We start from the raw sequence: 24,071 nt of genomic DNA on the forward strand, positions 1-24,071 counted from the left end.
AACTTGATCAAATTGAAAAGAATGTTTGGGAATTGGTTCCAAGGCCTCATGATAAAAATGTTATAGGGACAAAATGGATATTTAAAAATAAGTTGAATGAAAATGGAGAGGTCATTCAGAACAAACCTAGACTTGTTTGTAAAGGTTATGCTCAACAAGAAGGTATAGAATTTGAAGAAACATTTGCACCAATAGCCAGACTTAAAGCCATAAAAATGTTTCTTGCATTTTCAATTTTTCAAAATTTCAAAGTTTATCAAATGGATGTAAGATATGCTTTTCTTAATGGATATTTAGAAGAAGTATATATTGAACAACTAAAAGGATTCATTTTGGGGAATGATGAAAATCTTGTGTGCAAACTCAAAAAGGCTTTATATTGGCTAAAACCATCTCCACAAGCATGGTATTATCATCTTGAAAAATATCTTCAACAACAAGGTTTCACAAAAGGATCCTCAGACAATGACTTGTACACAAAAAATGAAGGTGATAAACCGCTAATTATTGTTGTTCATGTTAATGATATCATCTTTGGAAGTAATGAAGAATCTATGAGTCAAAACTCTACTTCTCTTATGCAACAAGAATTTGAAATATCTTTACTTGGGGAACTAACCTATTTTCTTTGTCTACAAGTGCAATAAGAAAAAGATGGCATCTTTCTCTCACAAACAAAAGATCTCAAGCAAATTCTGAAGAAGTATGGGATGGAAGAATGAAAACTTGTATGTACTCCCATGCTAACAGGATGAAGCCTCAGTTCTAATCATGATTCTCCTACTGTAAACCAACCAGAGTACAGGTATATGATTGGAAGTCTACTATATCTAACAAGTACAAAACCAGATATCATGCATGCTGTTAGGATTGTTAAACGTTTCCAAGCCAATCCAATGAAATCACATCTTCAGGAAGTAAATAGAATATTCAAATATCTTCAAGGAACGCAAGACTTTGGTATATGGTATCATAAATATGCAAATCTTACCCTTCATACATACACAAATGCGGATTGGTCTGGAAATGTTGATGACCAGAAAAGGAGTAGTGGAGGTGCATTCTACATGGGGCCCCGATTGGTATCTTGGTTCAACAAGAAAAAAAGTTCCATTGCCTTATCTACAACAGAAGTAGAATATGTAGCTGCTTCATCTTGTTGCACACAACTTCTCTGGATGATGCAAACATTATAGGATATACAAATCAAATGTTCTCCACCTATCTCAATCCTATGTGATAATACAAGTGCTGTTAGTATTTCAAAAAATCTTGTTATGCACTCCAAGACAAAGCATATTCATATTAAGTATCACTTTCTATGAGAACAAGTGCTTGAGAAAAAAGGTTAAATTAGAGTATGTTCCCTCCAAAGAACAAGTTGCTGATATATTTAACAAACCTCTTCCTAGAGAATCGTTTGAATATCTCAGAAAGAAACTAGGAGTTGTCTCTATTTCACTTTGTTGTTAAATCAATCTTCTTAGTCTACATGTGAAAATTCAGAAGGTTGTTGGCTATACGCAAGTTGCATGATGTATATTTGCGTATATACACACATTTATTTGCCGAAAGTAGCATATATTTTTCTATGATAGAAAAACAGTGGGATGAACTCAAGATTAGCCTCTGACATGCTTCTGACAGCTATGATTTGATTTTTCTTGGTCTGGTGTTGATGGGTATAGTTTGTTGATATGGTATTGAGTTATGTTTTTCTCATTGATATTTCTCTAATTGATGAAGATGCTTTGATGAATGTGTTTTTGAAAATGAACATGTAGCACAGGTTCAGGGGAAGCAGTAGCCTTGTAGAATATAATGCATTGTTGGCATTCTAGTTGTTGAATTATGCTATTTTTAAGATATTTTGGTCTTTAAATGTCATGTATATCATTTGATGTAAAGGTCATGTAAAGACATATGATGTAATAATTGTCATATTCAATCATGTATGGACTTTTGAGATCATGTCAAATATGTAATCCCACTTGGTTGGGTGATTGATGTAAGTATGGGTCCTAGGTGATAGGAAGGTCATAGCCATAGAGTCATATAAATCATTTTACATCTGTTAGAGATTTCAGCATGTGCTCAGGGGGATCATTAATTAGAGAATTCAACATGTTCTTAGGGGGTTGGTCATCCCTTTGCCCTTGATGTCAAAGGGGGAGAGTAGCTTGGTGTTTGGAGATTATATTGATGTTTTTGAATAGCCTGGTGCTTGGCTTAATTTTATTTACAGGTTGTCGGGACCAAACACTAAAGTGGTTGCCATCAATTCCAAAGGGGGAGATTGTTGGCATTATGATGCATGTGTTGTCCTTGATGACAATTCACTTGTAACAGAATCCATAGGTCTGTTCAGAGGTAAAAAAATGAATACAACATAATACCATAATGAATACAGATGTGATAGAATGCATGACAGTTCAGAGAAATGATAAAGTTGGAAGTTCAAAATCTATATGCTGGTTCTGTTAAGCCAAGTCGCATATGCACGCAGGTTCAGTGAATAAAAGTAGCGTATGGTTTTTGTATCATGGTATTCTAAATACTAGGGTTCCTTACCAAGGTATTGGCCCATAGTAATGAGCGCGACAACAAATATTGATCCTATCAAAGATTACCACTGGCACTAATGTTGTTTTGACCCATGGTATTGGATAAGAGCTAAAATATATAAAGAAGTGAAGAAGTGAAAGGGTTTTGATGAATACTTCAATCTGAAGTATATTTGCATTGTAAGGGCCATAATTGTCACATTGATCTGAAATAATTATGTGTCGATGAATACAATGATGGATCAAGATCATGAGACCTGAAATGACTGTTCATTGTATGATCTGTTCAAAGATTGACTAGATCTAAGTATTGATGCATGTTTTTATATTTGATTATTATGATCCAGGTATTTCTGAATTTCTAAAGAGCTGCGCAATTTTAGGTCAAAACTTGCAAGGCTATACACTGGTTGGTTTCAGGAAAAGAATGTATACATGGGGGTTCACTTATGCAAAGTCATGTATATAAAGTAAGGAATTTCTATTCATAAATGACTGGTCAACCTGATCAGTGCTACTGTTTCTTTGTTGTCTCTCAATGTTGTCCTCATGTTGATCTGTGTTGAGTGATAATGTCTGACGTATATATGATTGAATGATGAAGTTGAATTTGGGTATTAATTGATTGAATAATGTTATGATTACTTGCTAATTGTTATTGAAGATTAGAGATAGTTTCTATTATTGGTTCATAGTGTTGTAATAGATTTGGGTGTGATTCAATGTTCTTTTAAGAAATTGCAATGGCCAAATTTTCAGTTTTCAGTATATTAAGATCTATACGCGGGTTTCTCTCTAAAAAAATTGCATATGTGCACGAGTTTCCTTAAGTGAAGTAGCATATACATTTTGGAAAATGAATGATCAGGCTTGCAGTTGATTCTTTGTGTTGATGCAGCATTCCGAGCTCATTTCTGTGTACTGGTTACGGTGATATGACTGTTTCAATTGATTGGTTAAGTTTTGGTTATGTATTAGTTGTTTGGGTTTCAGTGATTGGTTGATTCTGTGTGTCAGAGATTGATGATTGATTTACAGTGATGATTGAGCATAAGTGTTGGTATTGGATCCAGTCTGAAAATTTGAAGAAACATGGTCCATGGATGTTGTTGAGGGTTGGAGCCTTCAGTGAGGAAGTCGAAGCTTCATGCCAGTAGTAGCTGGTGATCAGATTAGGGGGTTGGAGCTCCCTTCCAGTAGGAGCTGGAGAATGAGTGAAGGTTGTAGCATTCAACAGGTGGGTGCCTGCATACTGGTATGAGTCCATACTAGTACATGAACGTAATAAGTTTTTGATATTAATAAGTTTTGGAGACTGAGACAACAACAACAATGTTTTTCTCCCACATTGGGTTTCCACCTTAAATCCTGGTGTTCATGTGTGTTTTACTTTATTCTGTTCTGCACATGTTTACTACTTATCAAATGCTTGATAAATCTCTTACATTCTAGTACAAAGTTTAATAGATAAAGAATGAGTTGGTTTACAAATTTTACTGGGCATACACTAGTTTCCTTTAGAACAGTTACGTATATACGCTAGCTGGGTTCAGTCAAGTCACGTAGAGATTTCAGAAAAGAAAAATTATTATTGTGAGTTTTTAAAATACGGATTCACCGCCCCCCCTAAGTATTTTTCCCAACATGAATGTCGCATTGTGACAATGATTGTCTCAATATGAAAACCAACCAAATTCAACCATGGTCCAACATCGCATTGTGACAAAGATTGTCTCAATATGAAAATCAATCATGGTCAAACATGGTCAACCATGGCCCAACATCACATTGTGACATGGATTGTCTTAATCATTGCCAACCATGGTCCAATGTCACATTGTGACGAATATTGTCTCAATATGAGAATAAACCATGGTTAATCATCATTCAATGTCACGTTGCAACAAATATTCTCTCGATTTGAAAATCAATCATGGTTAAGCATTCTCAACCATAGTCCAACACCACATTGTGACAAGTATTGTCTTAATATGAAAATCAGCCATGGTCGACTGTGTTTATTCTAGTGTTTATAATATTTATATTAAGGTTTATATACCTTGGGTTTAATATTATTGAATCATGGTCAACCATGTTTCATAAAATCAATCGTGGTCAACCTTGATTGGTCATGGTCAACGATGGTCCAATGTTGGATTGTGACAAATATTGTCTCAATATGAAAATCAATCATTGTCTCAACCATGGTTTAACGTTGCATTATGATAAAGATTGTCTCAATATGATAATCATGGTCAATCATGGTTAACCTTGGTCAACCATGGTTAACCATGTTTTATAAAACCAAACATGGTCATCCATAGTTAGTGATGGTCAACCGTGGTCGAATGTCACATTGTGAAAAAGATTGTCTTGATATGAAAATCAACCATGGTTAAGCATGGTCAACCATGCTCCAACGACACATTGTGACAAGGATTGTCTCAATATGAAAATCAACCATGGTCAACCATGTTTGTTTTAGTGTTTATAATATTTATCTTAAGGTTTATAATATTGGTTCCTTGGGTTTAATATTATTCCCTTGCGGTTTTAGTATTATTCCCTTGGGTTTATAATATTAATCCCTTGAATTTATTAATCTAAGGGTATAACCATAGTCGAACATGGTCCAAAGACACATTGCGACAAAGATTGTCTCATTACGAAAATCAAACATATTTATTTAAGAGTTTACAATATATATCTTAAAATTTAGTTATTACATGAATTAATTAATAACAAATGAAATAAAAAAAAATTATGTAATTAATCAAAAATATTTAATTAATTTGCAATATTTGTATTAATAAAACATTATAAATAATAATAATAAGAAAAAGTTAATTTTTTTTTTTTTCCCCTAGGAAAAAGTCGTAATTTTATTCATATTGAAAAAATTACATTTTGTAGATGCCGAGGCATATGCAAATGGCTGATCCTGCAATGACAGGCAGCGTAACAAAGACAATAACACTAGGTAGCAAAGAACAATTCCTGTAAATACAGGTAACAACAGAGTAACAGAAAAAAGAATATGTTCCAGCGAGCTTATACTTTTCTTCCTTTCTTCTTCTCCACCCGACGCCATCCTCCTGAGTCAGCAGTGGGTGTGATAATTGCTAGCTGGTTTTCCATTGTGATTATTTGTAGTTCTTTGTCTGATTCTGAGCCCTCTGAGCTGTGAGTTCTCTTTATACCACTTGTTTCCATTTGTAACTCCTGATGCGGATCTGTGATGATCGGTCCCGTATGAGTAGAAGGGGTATTTGCTACCGGGGTTTGTTTTTGTCCCATTTGTGGGGCTGGTTCCTCCTGGTTCTCTGTGGGGTCCTCATTGAAGTCCTCTTCTTCTAATGGGTCTGTGTGCTGCCAGCCTTTGGGCTTTTTTTGTGTTTTCTTATTTTTCCTGGGGTCCTTTCGAGCCAATGGACAGTTGTATTGAAGGTGCCCTGTCTGCATACAACTCCTGCATCGGAATGCTGTGTTTTCGTAGTCAAGCTGCTGTATCCATTGTGTATTGTTGTAGTTCAGCGTGATATGATCTGGTAGCCCCTCACTCAAATCCACTTCTACACAAATTCTGGCGAATGTGAAGATTCCTCTGATAGTTCTTTCTTCATCCATCTTTAGGAATTTCCCCAAAGAGTTCCCTATGGCATTTAACACTTTTTGATGCCAGAAGTGTAGTGGGAGTCCATGTAGCCTCACCCATACAGGCATTTTTGAGACTATCATTGTAGCTGCATCGAAATCCGAGAACCAGGGGGTGATGAAGAGACCGGCACTGCCCCAGAACCAAGGGCCCTGATTGATAATGCTGTCTCTTTCCTGTTCTGTATTAAATCTAACTATGAAAAACCCTTTAGGGCAGAGATAAATTTCACAGTTAGGTGACCATGTTGAGTAGATCCATTGATGCAGGGCATCTGATTTAGGCCAGAAGCCATTGAATCTACAAATAACTGCAGTATTAGATAAATCTGTATATATGCTATTTACCTCTGGCATAGTTACTTGTAGAGTTGGTGATTCTGGTTTTTGTTCAACGATGTAGGGTCCTGGCAGCTCTGATGGTGGTACTGTTTTATTGTCCATTTTTTTCCCTCTCACTGCATCCCGAAAAGAGCTGGTGTTTTTTGAACTGGTTCCGCTACTTCCACCACACAGTCGCAGATTAAGAATGATGGTTGAATCATTGGAGATGCCGTAGTGCTGGAGTGTTTGGCTGTCCTGTAAACTATACCCAGAATATATAAGGTTTTGATATTGGGCTGGGGTTCCAAGGTGATCCTGGATCCTCTTCTTTAACTCGTGTACGTTCATCCCCTTACTGAGTCTGATACAAATGTGTTTGCCTTCAATAGATTTAATGAAAATCTGGAGCAGATCTGTGTTTGTGAGGAGTAGATCCTGATTCACTGGTTTATGAACCAGATCTGGCGGAAGTATAGCAGATCTGGGGTTCACATATCTTCCCACTGAGGGTGAGGGAAGGCCGTCTCCAACCAACGGTTTATCCAATGCAGTTTTCGCAGGTTCGATGCGGGCTGCTGCAGATCCAGCTCTTCCAGCAATGATGTTCTTGAGAAAGACCCGGATCTGGCCGTCCCCATTCTGTTTGGCTCCCGCGCACGTATTATTCTCCAGCCGTTCCGCTTCACCCTTGTCCAGCAGCACACATTGCGGATCTGATCGCTGGTAGTCTCCGAACCCTCTGATTGAGCGATGCATCGAGATGTTGAATGCCCAGATCTGCAAAAGAACCCCAAAGTACCAAGGAAACTCCATACTCCCAGCCCATACTGTATCTTCGACCAAAAGAAACGGCCCTATCTCAATAGATCGGCTCCACAGCACGCCAAATAGGGATCTGGGGCCCTTCATATACCTCGGCTTCCCATTCACGCAGGCAGATCTGCCAGTGTTATGCAAGGCGTATGCGGAGGAGAGCGCATCCAGAGCGGCCGCTAGCAGATCTCTGCAAAAACGAAAACTAATACCTGGATAGGTTCTGGGCTCTAGGGCAGATAAAGTATGCAGATCGCTGGCCACGGGCAGCTTTCCTTTGTTCTTTGGATGGAGCAATCCAGCCCAGTACCAGAGAGAGGCATTGTGCTTTGGATCTTCAACGATCCAGTTTCCATCTCTTCCAAAACAGCTCAGATCTGCATTGGCCGCGGCGGCGCAGATCAAATCTCCAGAAACCCTGACTCCGTGCGTCGCCTCCATCGCTCTCTCAATGCTCTTAATTCCTCGAAAAAAGTTAATTATTATAATGACTTATTAATTAATTATGAATAAATTTATTATTAACCATGAATGAATCAATGAAATGGACGGAGGAAGTTTAATCATCTTCCATTGACATAAATAATCCCCGTTTGGTCTTATGAACTTTGTCTCCATATATTTATTTGTTCCCCTGCTTCAAGGGTGAGATACGAACACCCATCATCATGGATTTGTATGAAATGTGTCACAGGTGGGAAAGAAATGTACGTATAAAGACAACATTGGAAGAAATGATTTAAAATAAAATGTGAGGTGGTTCCTGAATTTTTTAAGTGAGCTTTTCCTTAAATCTTTGGGAAAATTAAAAGGATATTTATGATTTTTTTTTGGTGCAGTGTTATGAATCAAAACAGAAAATTGATTTTATATATCAAACGTCTTATGAATATTTAGACTTATCACTTTTATGAATTTAAATGTAAACATTGTTTTGTAATACAAGGTCATGATTTAAATTTAATTTTTCTTTTTTCCTTTTGTTTTCTATTTTAAATGTAATTTAAAATAATAATAATTTTAATGTTAGAACATAATTCTTTAATTGTTTGATCTACTCAATAATTCTTCTTTGCACAGGACGAGATATGAAGGAGCCATAGGTATCAACTATACGCACCCAATTACCAAGTGTGAGTATCAAGCCTCTTCCTCGCTCTGGTTATTCATAAATGGCTTTTAGGTATTTAGTGTACAAGCTCGGTTTGGGGGATTAATTTTGATGAGGAGCTGAATATGCTGAACACTTGGGGATTAATTTTGGAAAGGAAATGATTATAGTGAACTTTGTAAGCTTGCAGTTCTCATCGGTGGATTATTCTCCTGTAATGAATCTGTTCCAGGGCCCGGATTACACTGAAAGACAATGTTGTGAAGCTTTGAAGGCGTTCGCCTGCAAGTATGGGCAACATGTGAATGAATAGACCACCATTTGCCCCATATTATTTATTTTTTTTAGTAAAATGTTTGGAACATATTGGCCCAAGAACGCTATAAGTTTAATATTAATAATATAAATGATGGATGCCCTAAGTTTATTATTAATAATATATCAACCACAAGTAAATGTAGTTTGGTTTTTGGTTTTGAAACATATTTTTTTAAGTAATAATATTTTTTATTTTGTTATTATCAATCACATGGGAAGAAAACAAATTAATATTTGAGTAAGTTTGTTGGTTATAAATGTTTCAATGTTATTATTAATGTTTTTCTATTTAAATAAATTTTAGGGTAGTTATTGCATTGCTATATTTGTTTATGATATATCTTATTTTGCATCGATAATATTTCAAAAATTAATATAAATAATTAAATTATGATTTTATTTTAAATTATTATTATTATTAAATTCTAAATTATCATTAATATTAATTAAATATAATTTAAACATATATATTTAAAAATATAATAAGAAAAACATATTTATAAAAACAATAATAAATAACAATAATTCAATAATATTTTTTTTTGTTTTTATTTAAAATAATTAATTTATTTTTATATATTTTAAAATCAATACTTATATTTAAAATATGGCTTTGAGATCAAGATATCTTGTTGGACTTCTATTTTTTAAATAAACATTAGTACTAATGGTTTCTGCCCAAAAATAATTTGAGATATTCTTAGATCATTCACTCTGCACACTCCACCAATGTTATGTTTTTCCTTTCTGCAACATTGTTCTTCTGTGGAGTGTAAGTGTAAGGTACTATAAATTGCAACATTATTCCATGATCTTTGCAATACTTGACAAAGATCCCCAATTTGTATTCTCCTTGTTGATATGAAAAAAGGATCTTTGTGAACTTCCCTATTTGCTTCTTTACCATATTTTTGAATTATTTGAAATACCCAAAGACATCACTCTTTTTCCTAAGAAAGTACGCCCAAGTGTACCTTATGCAATCATCAATAAACAATAGAAAATAATAAGCACCTCCTAGGGATCTAGTCTGTATTTACAAACATCAGAACGCACAAGTTCTAATACATGTCTTCTTCTCCTATCAGAATTAGAGGGGAGTTCATCTCTGTGAATTTTTCCTAATGCACAACCTTCACAAGAAGCGTACTCATTCTTTAACATAGAGATTCCTTCAACCATTCTTTGTTTATGAAATAACAACGAATCATGATAATTGATATGAACATAACTCTAGTGTCAAAGAATTTATGTTAACAAAATTGTAGAAGTCAGTGCTTGATGACTCTTGCTGGTGACATCAAGTTTGTATAGTCCTCCAAATCTTACTCTTGAAGCAATAGGTTTGCAATGATCCAACAAATCTCTCACTATGAAATGTGTTTTGAAGAATTCAACCTTCAGATTCTAATATGTAATTGTGGACATAGAAATTAAATTCTTCTTGACCTTGGGCACATACATAAAATTATGAATGCACTTGACACTGCCATTTGGTAAAGTCATTGGAATATCACCATATCCCTTGATTTGATATGCACGACCATCTCGAAGATAAATGTTTCCGCCATTGCTCATTTCCTTGAAGTTTCCATACGGTCCTTATTACATGTCATGTGAATCGAAGCTCCAGAGTCCACAAACCAGGCATTAACATCATACATTTGAATACACAATTCAACATTGGACATAAGAAACTTAAGGTTTTTGAGATCAAAATTCAGGTATTCTCTTGCAAAATGTCTTGAATTTCTTCTACGTTTATTATGCTTAGCTTCATCACTTTTCTTCTTATAACAGTCTCTGGCAAGGTGCCCACTTTTACCACAATAAAAACATTTCATTCCAGAGTCATTTCTGACAGATGACATACCTTGATTTGGTTTTGGAAATGGCCTTTTCTGAGATGAACTTCCACCTTTACTTCCTCCTCCTTGGTTCCCTTTGAAAAACTTCTTCTTCACCATAAGTGCCAAGTATGGATTTTGAGGCTTCAAATTCTTGTGCCTCTATTCTTCTTGCATCAATATACCTCTCAATTCCTCAAAACTTGACGCTTTCTCCCTTGCTACAAGACCTGTAATAAGCATTTGATAGTCCCCTGACATTTCATTTACTATGATTGTCACAAGATCAGTACTAGGTACTTATTCTCCTATGTCTCCCAACTTATCTTTCAAATCTTTAATTCTATAAATAAAGGCACTAACAAATTCATTCTCTTTCATTTTAATATACAAGAGCTTACTTTTCAAAAAGAGGAGTTGATTTATATTTTTAGTTTCAATAACTCCCTCAATGTATTCCGGGTTTCATTTGAGGTCTCACAATCACAAATATAAGGAATTATATTATTTTTCACGTACATTCTTAATAATACCTTTTCTTTATTCTTTCACTTTTCTCAGTCTTGAATCGATGCAGTTGTCAAACCTGCAACAGGTTTTGAATTTCCAATTAACGTAGTTGGAGTCATCCAATTTACTGGCCGCATTCAAGCATGTCTCTACAAGTGGACTCACACTCTTGATAATAAACCCAATCTGCAATAGTACCCTGCTTCGCACTTCACAAGAACCACTAATTACTTCAAATATATATATTTGCAAAGAAACTCTAAACTAGCATTTGCACCAGATGTTGCAAAGAAAACGTCGTAAGGCATAAAGTGCAAAACTCCATTATCCATGTAGTGTGTGCATTATTCAACAAGGTGGATCTCTCTAAATTTGTTGCAAACATTTATGTTGTTGCATTGCTAATTTATTTAGAATCTACTACTACCTCCTCTTCTTGGAATATTAAATTTCTTATCACCCCATGATGACAATCCCTCTAATTATTGGCATCACAATTTTTTCACTTTAGTGGCTTTACCTTCAACCTAAAGAAACATGAATTTAAGTAACTCAATTAAAAAGAAATTACTAAATTGCTATTTATCAGATTTTGAGTAAAAAAAATTAATAACTCATATTTACAACACTTTAAATATTTACAACCTATTAAGTCTTGTATTTATAATTCATATTTATAACGCTTTAAAATGAAACTAACTATCTATAATTTTATTAATAATAAAAAGAATCTTCTTTATTAATCTAACACTCACATGCTACTCCTATATATTTATCTTATATTTAATATTGAGTGTCCATCAATTGAATGACAAGATGAAAGCTCAACTTAATTGCACATTTTTGAACTGCTTTGTGGGAATTCATGTCCCATTAATTTAATGGCAAATTGAAGTTTCAAATACAGCACACATTTTATACCAGATTCAGAGAGTTCATGAACAAACTTTCAAGGTTTTAATGGATCTAGGTCATTTGTATTTTCTCTCATATTCTGGGTCATTTGTATTTTCTCTGATGTTGACTATACTAGCAATTGTCCCAAAAGGTACAAACCTTAATGTCCTTTTAATGATCAAGCATTATGTGAAAACAATCATATTGATGCACTAGTGTACATTGATTTGTTACATTTGTCTTGGTCTATAATAGAGGTGTAACAAATATGCATTGCAAGGTATGTTGAGAATTTGGTTATCTAGTAAGCTTAGAGTCATTCTTGAGTCATTATCTTTACCATCTCAGGAAGAAGAAGAAGAAGAAGAAAAGCCTATTGAATTGAAAAAGAGCCCTAAAAAGTATTAGGATCCATGGGTCATTTTTTTGCATCATGTAGCAAGATAACATGGCTAATTGATTATTCCACATGAAGAATTAGCCTTTGCCAATATTTAGGCTTATAACTAGGTGATCTTTTCTACTAATATTCTTATACCAATTTACCATGATAATTCTATTCTAAATTAAAACATTGTTTGTAGGCTATCACGGGAGCTGAGCGTTTGCTCCCTCAAAATATACCTTCAAGGTTCCTTAGGTGGATAGCAAAGCTACTATACTTGACATTGGCAGTATCCAGTAGTTTTTCTAGCCCAAAATCTGCTATGTATGGCTCCATGTCAAAGCCTAGAAGGATGTTGTTTGGCTTAATATTTGCATGAACAAACTTCCTTTCATGTAAATAAGCCAGGCCTCTAGCTACTCCCTTTGCAATTTCAATCCTGGCCAACCATGGCAGATAAAAGGGAGAGTTTGATGACCATCCTGCAAGATTAGAGAGATATAGCGTTAGTCAAAGGATCTGAAAAGGATAGGCCACTAAGAACCTTAGAAGCTGAACAAGATGATTAAGATTAGCATGCAACAAGAGGAGAATAACAATTCAAACCCTACATGATAATGGACTCCCTTTTGCAATGATTACAAAGAATTGGATTTGGTTATCCATAACGCTGAAATTGAAAAGGAATCAACACTCTTTGATAAGCAATACTCTTTGATAAGCAAGGAAAGCATTATACTCGACCTCAGGGAACTCAGTGGGCAAAATTATCAATAACTAGTTATAACAAAATACAGAGAACCCAGTGAACAAAATGACAAATATCCAATTTAAATGAACCACATAGAACGTGGTGATAAAAAAGATAAATATCCATCTTAAAGATAAAAGAGAAATGAAATAAACTGCAACATATCCTTGAAACAAAACAAAAGGGTTGATATATATTCTAAAGAAGAGGAAACAGGGATAGACTCTGCAAAATCCAATAATACGGTATAATGGACCTGTTCAATATATAACAACAGGAACATTCCATAGAAACTTATATAAATGCTGCAGCCAATTGTTCTCTAGCTAAGTAAGAAGATGTTATCTAGAATAAGATACAAATACAAGCACAGGGTCACTTGTCTTATTTCATGGTCTTCCTAAGAAGGCTTATGAAGGAAGTTGTGTAGCACTCTCATGGTTTTGATAGATTATCATTTGTTGCTGAGATGAACATGTATATATAAATATTCTAACCTAAAAAAGGAGCAGTTTCTTCTTTGTATATGCAAACTATAGCTGAACCAATAAATCTAATTTTCAATATTGATTTGCATCAATTTCTTTTGGTCCAACCAACAATTAAAATCCATCCCCTGCCACTGCAACAATAATACACCATATATCACCTTCCCATTAAAACTGAGAATGAGCTGCAAGTAAACTGTGAGAATGCAGATGCCTCATAAGCATGGAGTTAAGTTTGATCCCTGAGTTTTGCTACAATCCTCAACTGTAGAATACTAAAATTTTTAAGAAGACTCTAGAGATCTCATAAGCAGCTGAGTTGACAACAGAGTTTGTCTGAGTCCCAATCATAGAGGTGTCTATGTCAGTTATGGAAATGTCTAAGTAGAGTTGTTGAATACGGAATGTGGGTGTAAGTCCTCATCTCTGTCCAACTTATGTCAAAGCAAGGATGATACATAGGAAGAAAGAATTGGTTAATCGGTTGTGGATGATGGCATTTTTTCTAGAAAAATGCCTCCTTCATTGATGGTCTCTTTTGAGGGGAAGCAGAAGCACAATTCAATGCAATCCCCACAGACACTGAGATTTCTTCCCTTCCTTCAACCTCTGGTTGAAGAGTAGGATCTATGATGTGCAAAAGGCGATGCTTGTCATTAACAAATTTTTGACCGCATGTTGTAAAATCCTTATCTGAAGGTGGCTTCCCAGTAAGAATGTCCAAAAAAATAACCCCAAAGGAATAAACATCCCACTTTTGGTTGGGTTTGAGATTTTTCAATGCCTCTGGGGCCTGGTAAGGAGATACAAAGTTCTTGGATGTGCCTGGACTGCTCAGCAAATCAGGTGTTGTTTGCAGGCTATCGCAGGAGCCAGTGGAGCATTTTCTCCCTGAAAATATACCTTCAAGGTTCCTTAGGTGGATAGCAGAGCTACTATACTTGACATTGGCAATGTCCAGTAGCTTTTCTAGCCCAAAATATGCTATGTATGGCTCCATGTCAAAGCCTAGAAGGATGTTTCTTGGATTAATATTTGCATGAACAAACTTCCTTTCATGTAAATAAGACATGCCTCTGGCTACTCCCTTTGAAATTTTAATCCTGGCCAACCATGGCAGATAAAAGGGAGAGTTTGATGACCTTCCTACAAGATTGGAGAGATATAGTGTTAGTCAAAGGATCTGAAAAGGATAGGCCACTAAGAACCTTAGAAGCTGAACAAGATGATCAAGATTAGCATGCAACAAGAGGATAATAACAATTCAAACCCTACATGATAATGGACTCCCTTTTGCAATGATTACAGAGAACTAGATTTGGTTATCCAGAATGTTGAAATTGAAAAGGAATCAATACTCTTTGATAAGCAATACTCTTTGATAAGCAAGGAAAGCATTATACTCGACCTCAGGGAACTCAGTGGGCAAAATTATCAATAAGTAGTTAATATCGATTTGCATCAATTTCTTTTGGTCCAACCAGCAATAAAAATCCATCCCCTGCCATTGCAACAATAATACACCATATATCACCTTCCCAAGTTGCGCCTCAATGTCAGCTAAGAGTTTTTCCTTCCTCCCTTTCAATTGGGTTAGGAGTGGCTTTGATATTGTGTGAGACTTGGTCAACCATGGATGTCTCTCAAGATAACTTATTTCCATCGTAGGTAGCTCCCATCTTCAACCCCTCCCCATGTGGGATGTTGATTAGGTTTGCTTGCTGATTTCAGTGATGCAATATAATTTCGCCTATGTTTTGCATACAAAATATGTTCTACTATGGGAGAGTACAATTGAAAAACCATATAGGAAATCTGATTGGAGAGCAGAAGAAATTTTGAATTGGAGTGCCCCTATGACCATGGGAGGTGTGTCTACATACATGACATACTGTAACTCTCAAAACCCCTTCACAAGTATTTGCAAATTGGTAATTGTCTGCAACCATTTCACATCCTGATCACAAACTCAAACTAAACAATTTTTAGACCCGTGCCTTCTGTTTTGGTGTTAAATGGGTAATCAAATGCATTGGTGTGACAATATGCATATTTTCAGCGTAAAAGTTGGAAAAAGGATATAGAGTATTTCTTGAAAAAGGATACGAAGTATTTCTTGAAGATGTAAATCATAATATGACTCATCACAAATAATTTTTCTGAGATTCAGAAGGTTACAAGCAAAGGCAGGAACTCAACCCCAAGATTTCTCCAGGTGCTTCTCTATCCATTTTCATTCTATTCAAACACAACACTAAAGAATTATTTGAAATATCTCTCTACCAGTACTATTACAAACCTTCAAACTTAATGATCTTTCAATTTGACTTGCAACATATGATGCCAGTCCAGAAGCCGCTGTCTGCAAGAAAAGACCAACTTAAGGAAGAAGTTTGGACCTTGAATATAGGAAGAACTAAAAACAACATCCTTCTATTTAAAGAACTCATAAAATGGAATACATACCTTCTCCATTTTCCCAAGATCCAAACCTTCGAAATTCTTTAAGGTAAGATGTGGAGGCAATGCGAATCTACATTTTTGACAAAGGAAAATGAATAGAAGTCAAAAACAATTATGGATCCAGAATTTTATCTCAACACAGAGGTGTGCCTTACTATCTAGCATGTATGAGTGGATATCACAATGAGACTTTTCAGAACATTAGATACCTCAGTGTCAGACAAGGGATGAACAAAGAGGAATACCAGATAAAATGGAGACTTCTGACTTATTTTAAGTTTGATATATTATAGGTGCTAAATGTTTTTTCTAACCCTAGCGTCGCTTCTGATCCTAAAAGAATTCCACAATGTTTTGATTTTTATTGAGAGCTGAGAAAGTGTTAAAACATGGGTACAAACTCATAATGTTAAAGAGGAGTATACTCTAAATATAAGATTTATCCCACGTGTCTACCTAGTCCTGCCAGCAAATCTAAAATAGAATGAATTTTCACTACCTATTTCTAATGTCAGACTCCCTCCGCCCAAGTCGAGGTGTGTCCACAGTCAGTGAAATTGCCTTAAAACCAGCCCTCTCCACTCTTCTAACAAGTTGTGCAACAACATTCCTATTCTTGTAAACATGCCAGCAATGACATCTAAATTTTAACACCACTCATACATCCACATTTAGTAAACCCAACGCAATATAACTGATCTTACCATTGGTTTAGGAGCCTATAATACAATTGGATGGATATGAACTCAATTACATCTCAGAAAACATGGGAAGACAATCATATGGGTGGAAATGATAAACTTACATAAATTTGAAAAAAGCGAATGCCTGGTTCAGTTGAAGCAACCTCTTCAACACTTGATGTAGCCCATGAAGAAAGCATCTACAACAAATATGTCAAAGCCTCAATTTTTATCAACACAACAAACTATTTCAACATCCAAAATCATTATAATTTCTTAAATCCTTAATAGCTAGAAGGAAATTAAAACATTCGGAAGATCGATCCCACAAAGAGAAGACTGATGCCCAAACCATTATAGTTCCAGCAGCTCTTGCAGTACCATACTCTCCTGTAAAAGATGATGGATTCACTTTCAAAAAATATATGCATCAAAATAGGATGTTAACTGTAATACAATAATCTAATGCATACCTTCAGGATGAACCATCTTTTGCATGGCAGTTGGAGCAATCATAATAGGCATTGATATCTTGAATCCCAACACAGTGGTACTCAGATCCACCTTTGTTACATCAACCAATATACAGGGACGGAACATGATACATACAACATCAATCAAAATCTTTGTAATAATGTCAATTCCCCTGATGCTTGTAATGAAAGAGGTGCCATAATGTTCAAAAGTTTGGCCCAAGACAGGGTGACTAAAATTGAAAATTATAGCTATTCAATGTTTATCCAATCTGATTGCAGTCATAAAGATGGTGAAAAAATAGATACGGGAGCTGAAGGTACATCTTTTTCAAATGATTATGTATTAGCTGAAGGTACAGTAACTAAACAGGGGAGATTGTGGAATCCATAAGAAACTCATAATATGCAAGCAATTGAAGGGCTATCTTTGTAAAAAAAATAAAAAACAACCATGCAGAAATAAATTGGACCATTTCACACCCGGCTCACAAACTCAAACTAAAAAAAAATTAGACCCGTGCCTTCTGTTAGTGGATATCACAATGAGACTTTTTAGAACATTAGATACCTCAGTGTCAGACAAGGGATGAACAAAGAGGAATCCCAGATAAAATGGAGACTTCTGACTTATTTTAAGTTTGATACATTATAGGTGCTAAATGCTTTTTCTAACCCTAGCGTCGCTTCTGATCCTAAAATAATTCCACAATGTTCTGATTTTTATTGAGAGCTAAGAAAGTGTTAAAACATGGGTACAAACTCATAATGTTAAAGAGGAGTATACTCTGAATATAAGATTTATCCCACGTGTCTACCTAGTCCTGTCAGCAAATCTAAAATAACTGATCTTACCATTGGTTTAGGAGCCTATAATACAATTGGATGGATATGAACTAAATTACATCTCAGAAAACATGGGAAGACAATCATATGGGTGGAAATGATAAACTTACATAAAGTTGAAAAAAGCAAATGCCTGGTCCAGTTGAAGCAACCTCTTCAACACTTGATGTAGCCCATGAAGAAAGCGTCTACAACAAATATGTCCAAGCCTCAATTTTTATCAACACAACAAACTATTTCAACATCCAAATCATTATAATTTCTTAAATCCTTAATAGCTAGAAGGAAATTAAAACATTCAGAAGATCGATCCCACAAAGAGAAGACCGATGCCCAAACCATTATAGTTCCAGCAGTTCTTGCAATAGCATAGTCTCCTATAAAAGATGATGGATTCACTTTCAGAAAATATATGCATCAAAATAGGATGTTAACTGTGATATAATAATGTAATGCATACCTTCGGGATGAGGCATCTTTTGCATGGCAGTTGGAGCAATCATAATAGGCATTGATATCTTGAATCCCAACACAGTGGCACTCAGATCCACCTTTGTTACATCAACCAATATACAAGGACGGAACCTGATACATACAACATCAACCAAAATCTTTGTAATAATGTCAATTCCCCTGATGCTTGTAATGAAAGAGGTGCCATAATGTTCAAAATTTTGGCCCAAGATAGGGTGACTAAAATTGAAAATTATAGCTATTCAATGTTTATCTAATCTGATTGCAGTCATAAAGTTGGTGAAAAAATAGATACGGGAGTTGAAGGCGCATCTTTTTCAAATGACTATGTATTAGCTGAAGGTATAGTAGCTAAACAGGGGAGATTGTGGAATCCATAAGAAAATCATAATATGCAAGCAATTGAAGGGCTATCTTTGTAAAAAAAATAAAAAACAACCATGCAGAAACAAATTGAACCATTTCACATCCTGCTCACAAACTCAAACTAAACAATTTTTAGACCCGTGCCTTCTGTTAGTGGATATCACAATGAGACTTTTCGGAACATTAGATACCTCAGTGTTAGACAAGGGATGAACAAAGAGGAATCCCAGATAACATGGAGACTTCTAACTTATTTTAAGTTTGATACATTATAGGCGCTAAATGCTTTTTATAACCCTAGCGTCGCTTCTGATCCTAAAAGAATTCCACAATTTTTTTTATTTTTATTGAGAGTTGAGAAAGTGTTAAAACATGGGTACAAACTCATAACGTTAAAGAGGAGTATAATCTGAATATAAGATTTATCCCACGTGTCTACCTAGTCCTGTCAGCAAATCTAAAATAGAATGAATTTTCACTACCTATTTCTAATGTCAGACTCCCTCCGCCCAAGTCGAGGTGTGTCCACAGTCAGTGCAATTGCCTTAAAACCAACCCTCTCTGCTCTTCTAACAAGTTGTACAACAACATTCCTATTCTTGTAAACCTGCCAGCAATGACATCTAAATTTTAACACCACTCATACATCCACATTTAGTAAACCCAACGCAATATAATTGATCTTACCATTGGTTTAGGAGCCTATAATACAATTGGATGGATATGAACTCAATTACATCTCAGAAAACATGGGAAGACAATCATATGGGTGGAAATGATAAACTTACATAAAGTTGAAAAAAGCGAATGTCTGGTCCGGTTGAAGCAACCTCTTCAACACTTGATGTAGCCCATGAAGAAAGCGTCTACAACAAATATGTCCAAGCCTCAATTTTTATCAACACAACAAACTATTTCAAAATCCAAAATCATTATAATTTCTTAAATCCTTAATAGCTAGAAGGAAATTAAAACATTCACAAGATCGATCCCACAAAGAGAAGACTGTTGCCCAAACCATTATAGTTCCAGCGCTCTTGCAGTACCATACTCTCCTGTAAAAGATGATGGATTCACTTTCAGAAAATATATGCATCAAAATAGGATGTTAACTGTAATACAATAATCTAATGCATACCTTCGGGATGAGCCATCTCTTGCATGGCAGTTGGAGCAATCATAATAGGCATTGATATCTTGAATCCCAACATAGTGGTACTCAGATCCACCTTTGTTACATCAACCAATATACAGGTACGGAACCTGATACATACAACATCAACCAAAATCTTTGTAATAATGTCAATTCCCCTGATGCTTGTAATGAAAGAGGTGCCATAATGTTTAAAAGTTTGGCCCAAGACAAGGTGACTAAAATTGAAAATTATAGTTATTCAATGTTTATCTAATCTGATTGCAGTCATAAAGATGGTGAAAAAATAGATACGGGAGCTGAAGGTACATCTTTTTCAAATGACTATGTATTAGCTAAAGGTACAGTAGCTAAACAGGGGAGATTGTGGAATCCATAAGAAACTCATAATATGCAAGCAATTGAAGGGTTGTATTTGTAAAAAAAATAAAAAACAACCATGCAGAAACAAATTGAACCATTTCACATCCTGCTCACAAACTCAAACTAAACAATTTTTAGACCCGTGCCTTCTGTTTTGGTGTTAAATGGGTAATCAAATGCATTGGTGTGACAATATGCATATTTCAGCTTAAAAGTTGGAAAAAGGATACAAAGTATTTCTTGAAAAAGGATACGAAGTATTTCTTGAAGATGTAAATCATAATATGACTCATCACAAATAATTTTTTTGAGATTCAGAAGGTCACAAGCAAAGGCAGCAACTCTACCCCAAGATTTCTCTAGGTGTTTCTCTATCCATTTTCATTATATTCAAGCACAATACTGAAGAATTATTTGAAATATCTCTCTACGAGGACTATTACAAACCTTCCAACTCAATGATCTGTCAATTTGACCTACCCATTTCAAAGAGAAACGCCTTACGGCGTAATTAAACAACATTATTACCCCGCCAAAATTACGCTGATATTTTCATCGGTAGCTTTAAGTTAATGAGGTTTGAAGCATGAACGATCAACTTCCAAGGTAAGGCTTCCGACAAGGCGTTTGGGAGAAGCTTTAATGCACGTTACTCTCCTTGTCACAAGCAGATGTTTGCAAAGAAAGCGGCTTTTGGAGCTAAGTTCAATCATAGTGGCTATATATAGATATTGAATATCTCTGGGACGAACAGATCTGATGGAGAGCAATTTGGAGAAGCGTTTTTGCCATAATAAGGCCGAATAGAAGAGGTTTGATTTGTTCCATCCATGTCCATGGCTTATGTAAACGACAATGATTTCAGCGGTACGTTTATTGTACCCAGCAAGCCCCCCAGAAAGGAAATATCATTGGCAGTTGCACTGTTAATCCTCGACACCATCGTCATTGCCATTGGCCTCTTCATGTTCTCTCAGCAAATCGGTGGTGACAGAACCCATGGTTTGTCTATGATTTTTATCCGGAAATAAAGCATTTCATTTTTCTTCTATTTCTCAAATCCGTTTTTGGATTTTTTGGCCTCTTATATCGGTGTTGCCTTACTGCTGAAGATTGAGGGTTATATCTGATTTTATTTTTGTGGGATTTCTATTTATTGTTGTTCAGGTATGTTGTTTGCATTGTTGGGAACAATCCTGTTTGTCCCAGGGTTCTATTATTCGAGAATTGCAGGGTACGCGTACAAGGGCTACAAGGGCTTCTCTTTCTCAAACAATCCAGCAGTGTGAAAAATTTCAAAAACTGAGTTCTTTGGCTTGCAGTCTGATCTTATATGTATTACTTGGGGTTTAGTGGGATATTTATTTCTGGGGTTAGGGTTTAAGGTTACGCTGTTCAACCTTAAAATTATGGCCAATTCTGAAAAATTGAAAATTTGCTGGCCTCTTCTATAAATGAAAGATTGTGCAAATCTTTTCCTGATGTTTTTTTATTTTCAGGTGCCAATTCAATTACATTGTATAAAGGATATGAGTGTTTGTTAATTCTATGAAAAGCTAAGAAAACTTTGGGGATCAAACAATCCTGTTTGTCCCAGGGTTCTATTATTCGAGAATTGCAGGGTACGCGTACAAGGGCTTCTCTTTCTCAAACAATCCAGCAGTGTGAAAAATTCCAAAAACTGAGTTCTTTGGCTTGCAGTCTGATCTTATATGTATTACTTGGGGTTTAGTGGGATATTTATTTCTGGGGTTAGGGTTTAAGGTTACGCTGTTCAACCTTAAAATTATGGCGAAATTCTGAAAAATTGAAAATTTGCTGGCCTCTTCTATAAATGAAAGATTGTGCAAATCTTTTCTTGAGGTTTTTTTATTTTCAGGTGCCAATTCAATTACATTGTATAAAGGATATGAGTGTTTGTTAATTCTATGAAAAGCTAAGAAAACTTTGGGGATTATTTAAGATTTCAGGCAAGGAATTATAAGTTTTTCTCCAGCATAGATGGTGTCATCAGTGTACTTATTTGAAGATTTTATTTGATCAACTGAAACCCGCACTCAACCAAGGAAACAGAACCAGTTACACAAGTCTTATACAATGGATAGAAGGGAACAAGATGGCAACTTTAGTTTCACATGCATTCAAAAAGCTGAACAGCAACTACGCTAAGAAATGCTCTACAATAAGGTGGAACAAAGAATAAAGATACTTGATAAATAGAGTTAGACCACTCACCAAAATACAAGAGTTCAATACAATGATAAAGCTTATTAATAAACGCACGGTAGCATTGTCATGCAGGGCACACCAATCACCCATTTGCTACATGAGTTTCCAAAGAATCACTGGACTCTGGCATGATTAGCATTCAACTTGCATTTTACGAGATAGTAAAGATACATGGACAGGGTATCTCTAGAACATGACATCATGCCCCTGAGTAACAAATCTAAAAGAAACCTGTATAAACAAAACAAATACATTTCCAACTGGCTTATCACATATTTCCGTAAAATTTGTGATAGATAACCTACCATAAACAATCCAAAACTCAAACTGGACTGGACGACCTCTTATATCTAATCAAGACTGGGGACTTGAGGCTATTGTGCAAATTACTGCATACACATTCCATGACAACCTGTACTACAAACTTTCAAATATAATCTGAGCTCCCATATCCCTCTCAAGGAATTATAAGTTTTTCTCCAGCATAGATGGTGTCATCAGTGTACTTATTTGTAGCTTTTATTTGATTAACTGAAACCTGCACTTAACCAAGGAAACAGAACCAGTTACACAAGTCTTATACAATGGATAGAAGGGAACAACATGGCAGCTTAGTTTCACATGCATTCAAAAAGCTGGAACACATATCCCCATATTAAACCACGTCCTAATCAGAGAGTTGCTATGATTGACAATCTAGGCCATGACATTGCCACATCACATATACACTACATCCACTTTAATTATAATTTCTTTCTGACGGGCCTTCCGCCGATTCTCGGAATAGATTTGCCAGACCCTCTTCTAGACAGATCTGATATTTCATTCAACTGGTTCATTCAACATTCCCTTCGGCTTCAGGAAGCTCATGGAATTCTGATAAATACATGCCAAGAAATGGAACCAGCACAAATAAAAGCTCTCAAGGAAGGAAGGTTCTGAGCGCTGTTGAAATGACCCCTTCTATTTATCCCGTTGGGCTGCTAATAGCTTTGTCTCTGTCAGAATCTGAAGAGAAGTTTGAGAAGGAGGGCTGCCTCAAATGGCTGGACTGCCAGCCCGCCTCGTCAGTTCTGTTCATTTCTTTTGGGAGCCGCGGCACCCTGTCGGAGAATCAGATTCAGGAACTAGCTTTGGGGCTAGAAGCAAGCGTGCAGCGGTTCCTTTGGGTGTTGCGTAAGGAGCCTCCTCCTCCAACTGAATCCACGATGACTACCGAAGCAGATATGAGGGAGGTTCTACCTGAGGGTTTCGAGACTCGAATCCAGGACCGTGGATTTGTGGTGGATTCATGGGCGCCTCAGATTGCTGTCCTCTCTCATCCATCCACAGACGGTTTCCTTTTTCATTGCGGTTGGA

General features: G+C 35.8%; 1 protein-coding gene across 1 annotated transcript; it reads right to left on the bottom strand.

Moving 5' to 3' along the window:
- Window positions 1–14,167: 14,167 nt before the first annotated feature.
- On the bottom strand, window positions 14,168–14,662 carry LOC149138499 (putative LRR receptor-like serine/threonine-protein kinase At4g37250). Its single transcript, XM_089450373.1, has one exon. The coding sequence runs from the start codon at window positions 14,660–14,662 to the stop codon at window positions 14,168–14,170; it is 495 nt and encodes a 164-aa protein (XP_089306499.1).
- Between the last annotated feature and the right edge of the window lie 9,409 nt (window positions 14,663–24,071).

The sequence above is a fragment of the Pinus tabuliformis genome, chromosome X, assembly GCF_031772625.1.
Source record: "Pinus tabuliformis cultivar Carrire ecotype Pingquan chromosome X, CPIR1, whole genome shotgun sequence".
Taxonomy (NCBI): domain Eukaryota; kingdom Viridiplantae; phylum Streptophyta; class Pinopsida; order Pinales; family Pinaceae; genus Pinus; species Pinus tabuliformis.

Bases quoted from the DNA above. Each gene is read 5' to 3' on its own strand.
- LOC149138499 (XM_089450373.1), bottom strand. From the start codon at position 14,662: ATGGAGCCATACATAGCATATTTTGGGCTAGAAAAGCTACTGGACATT.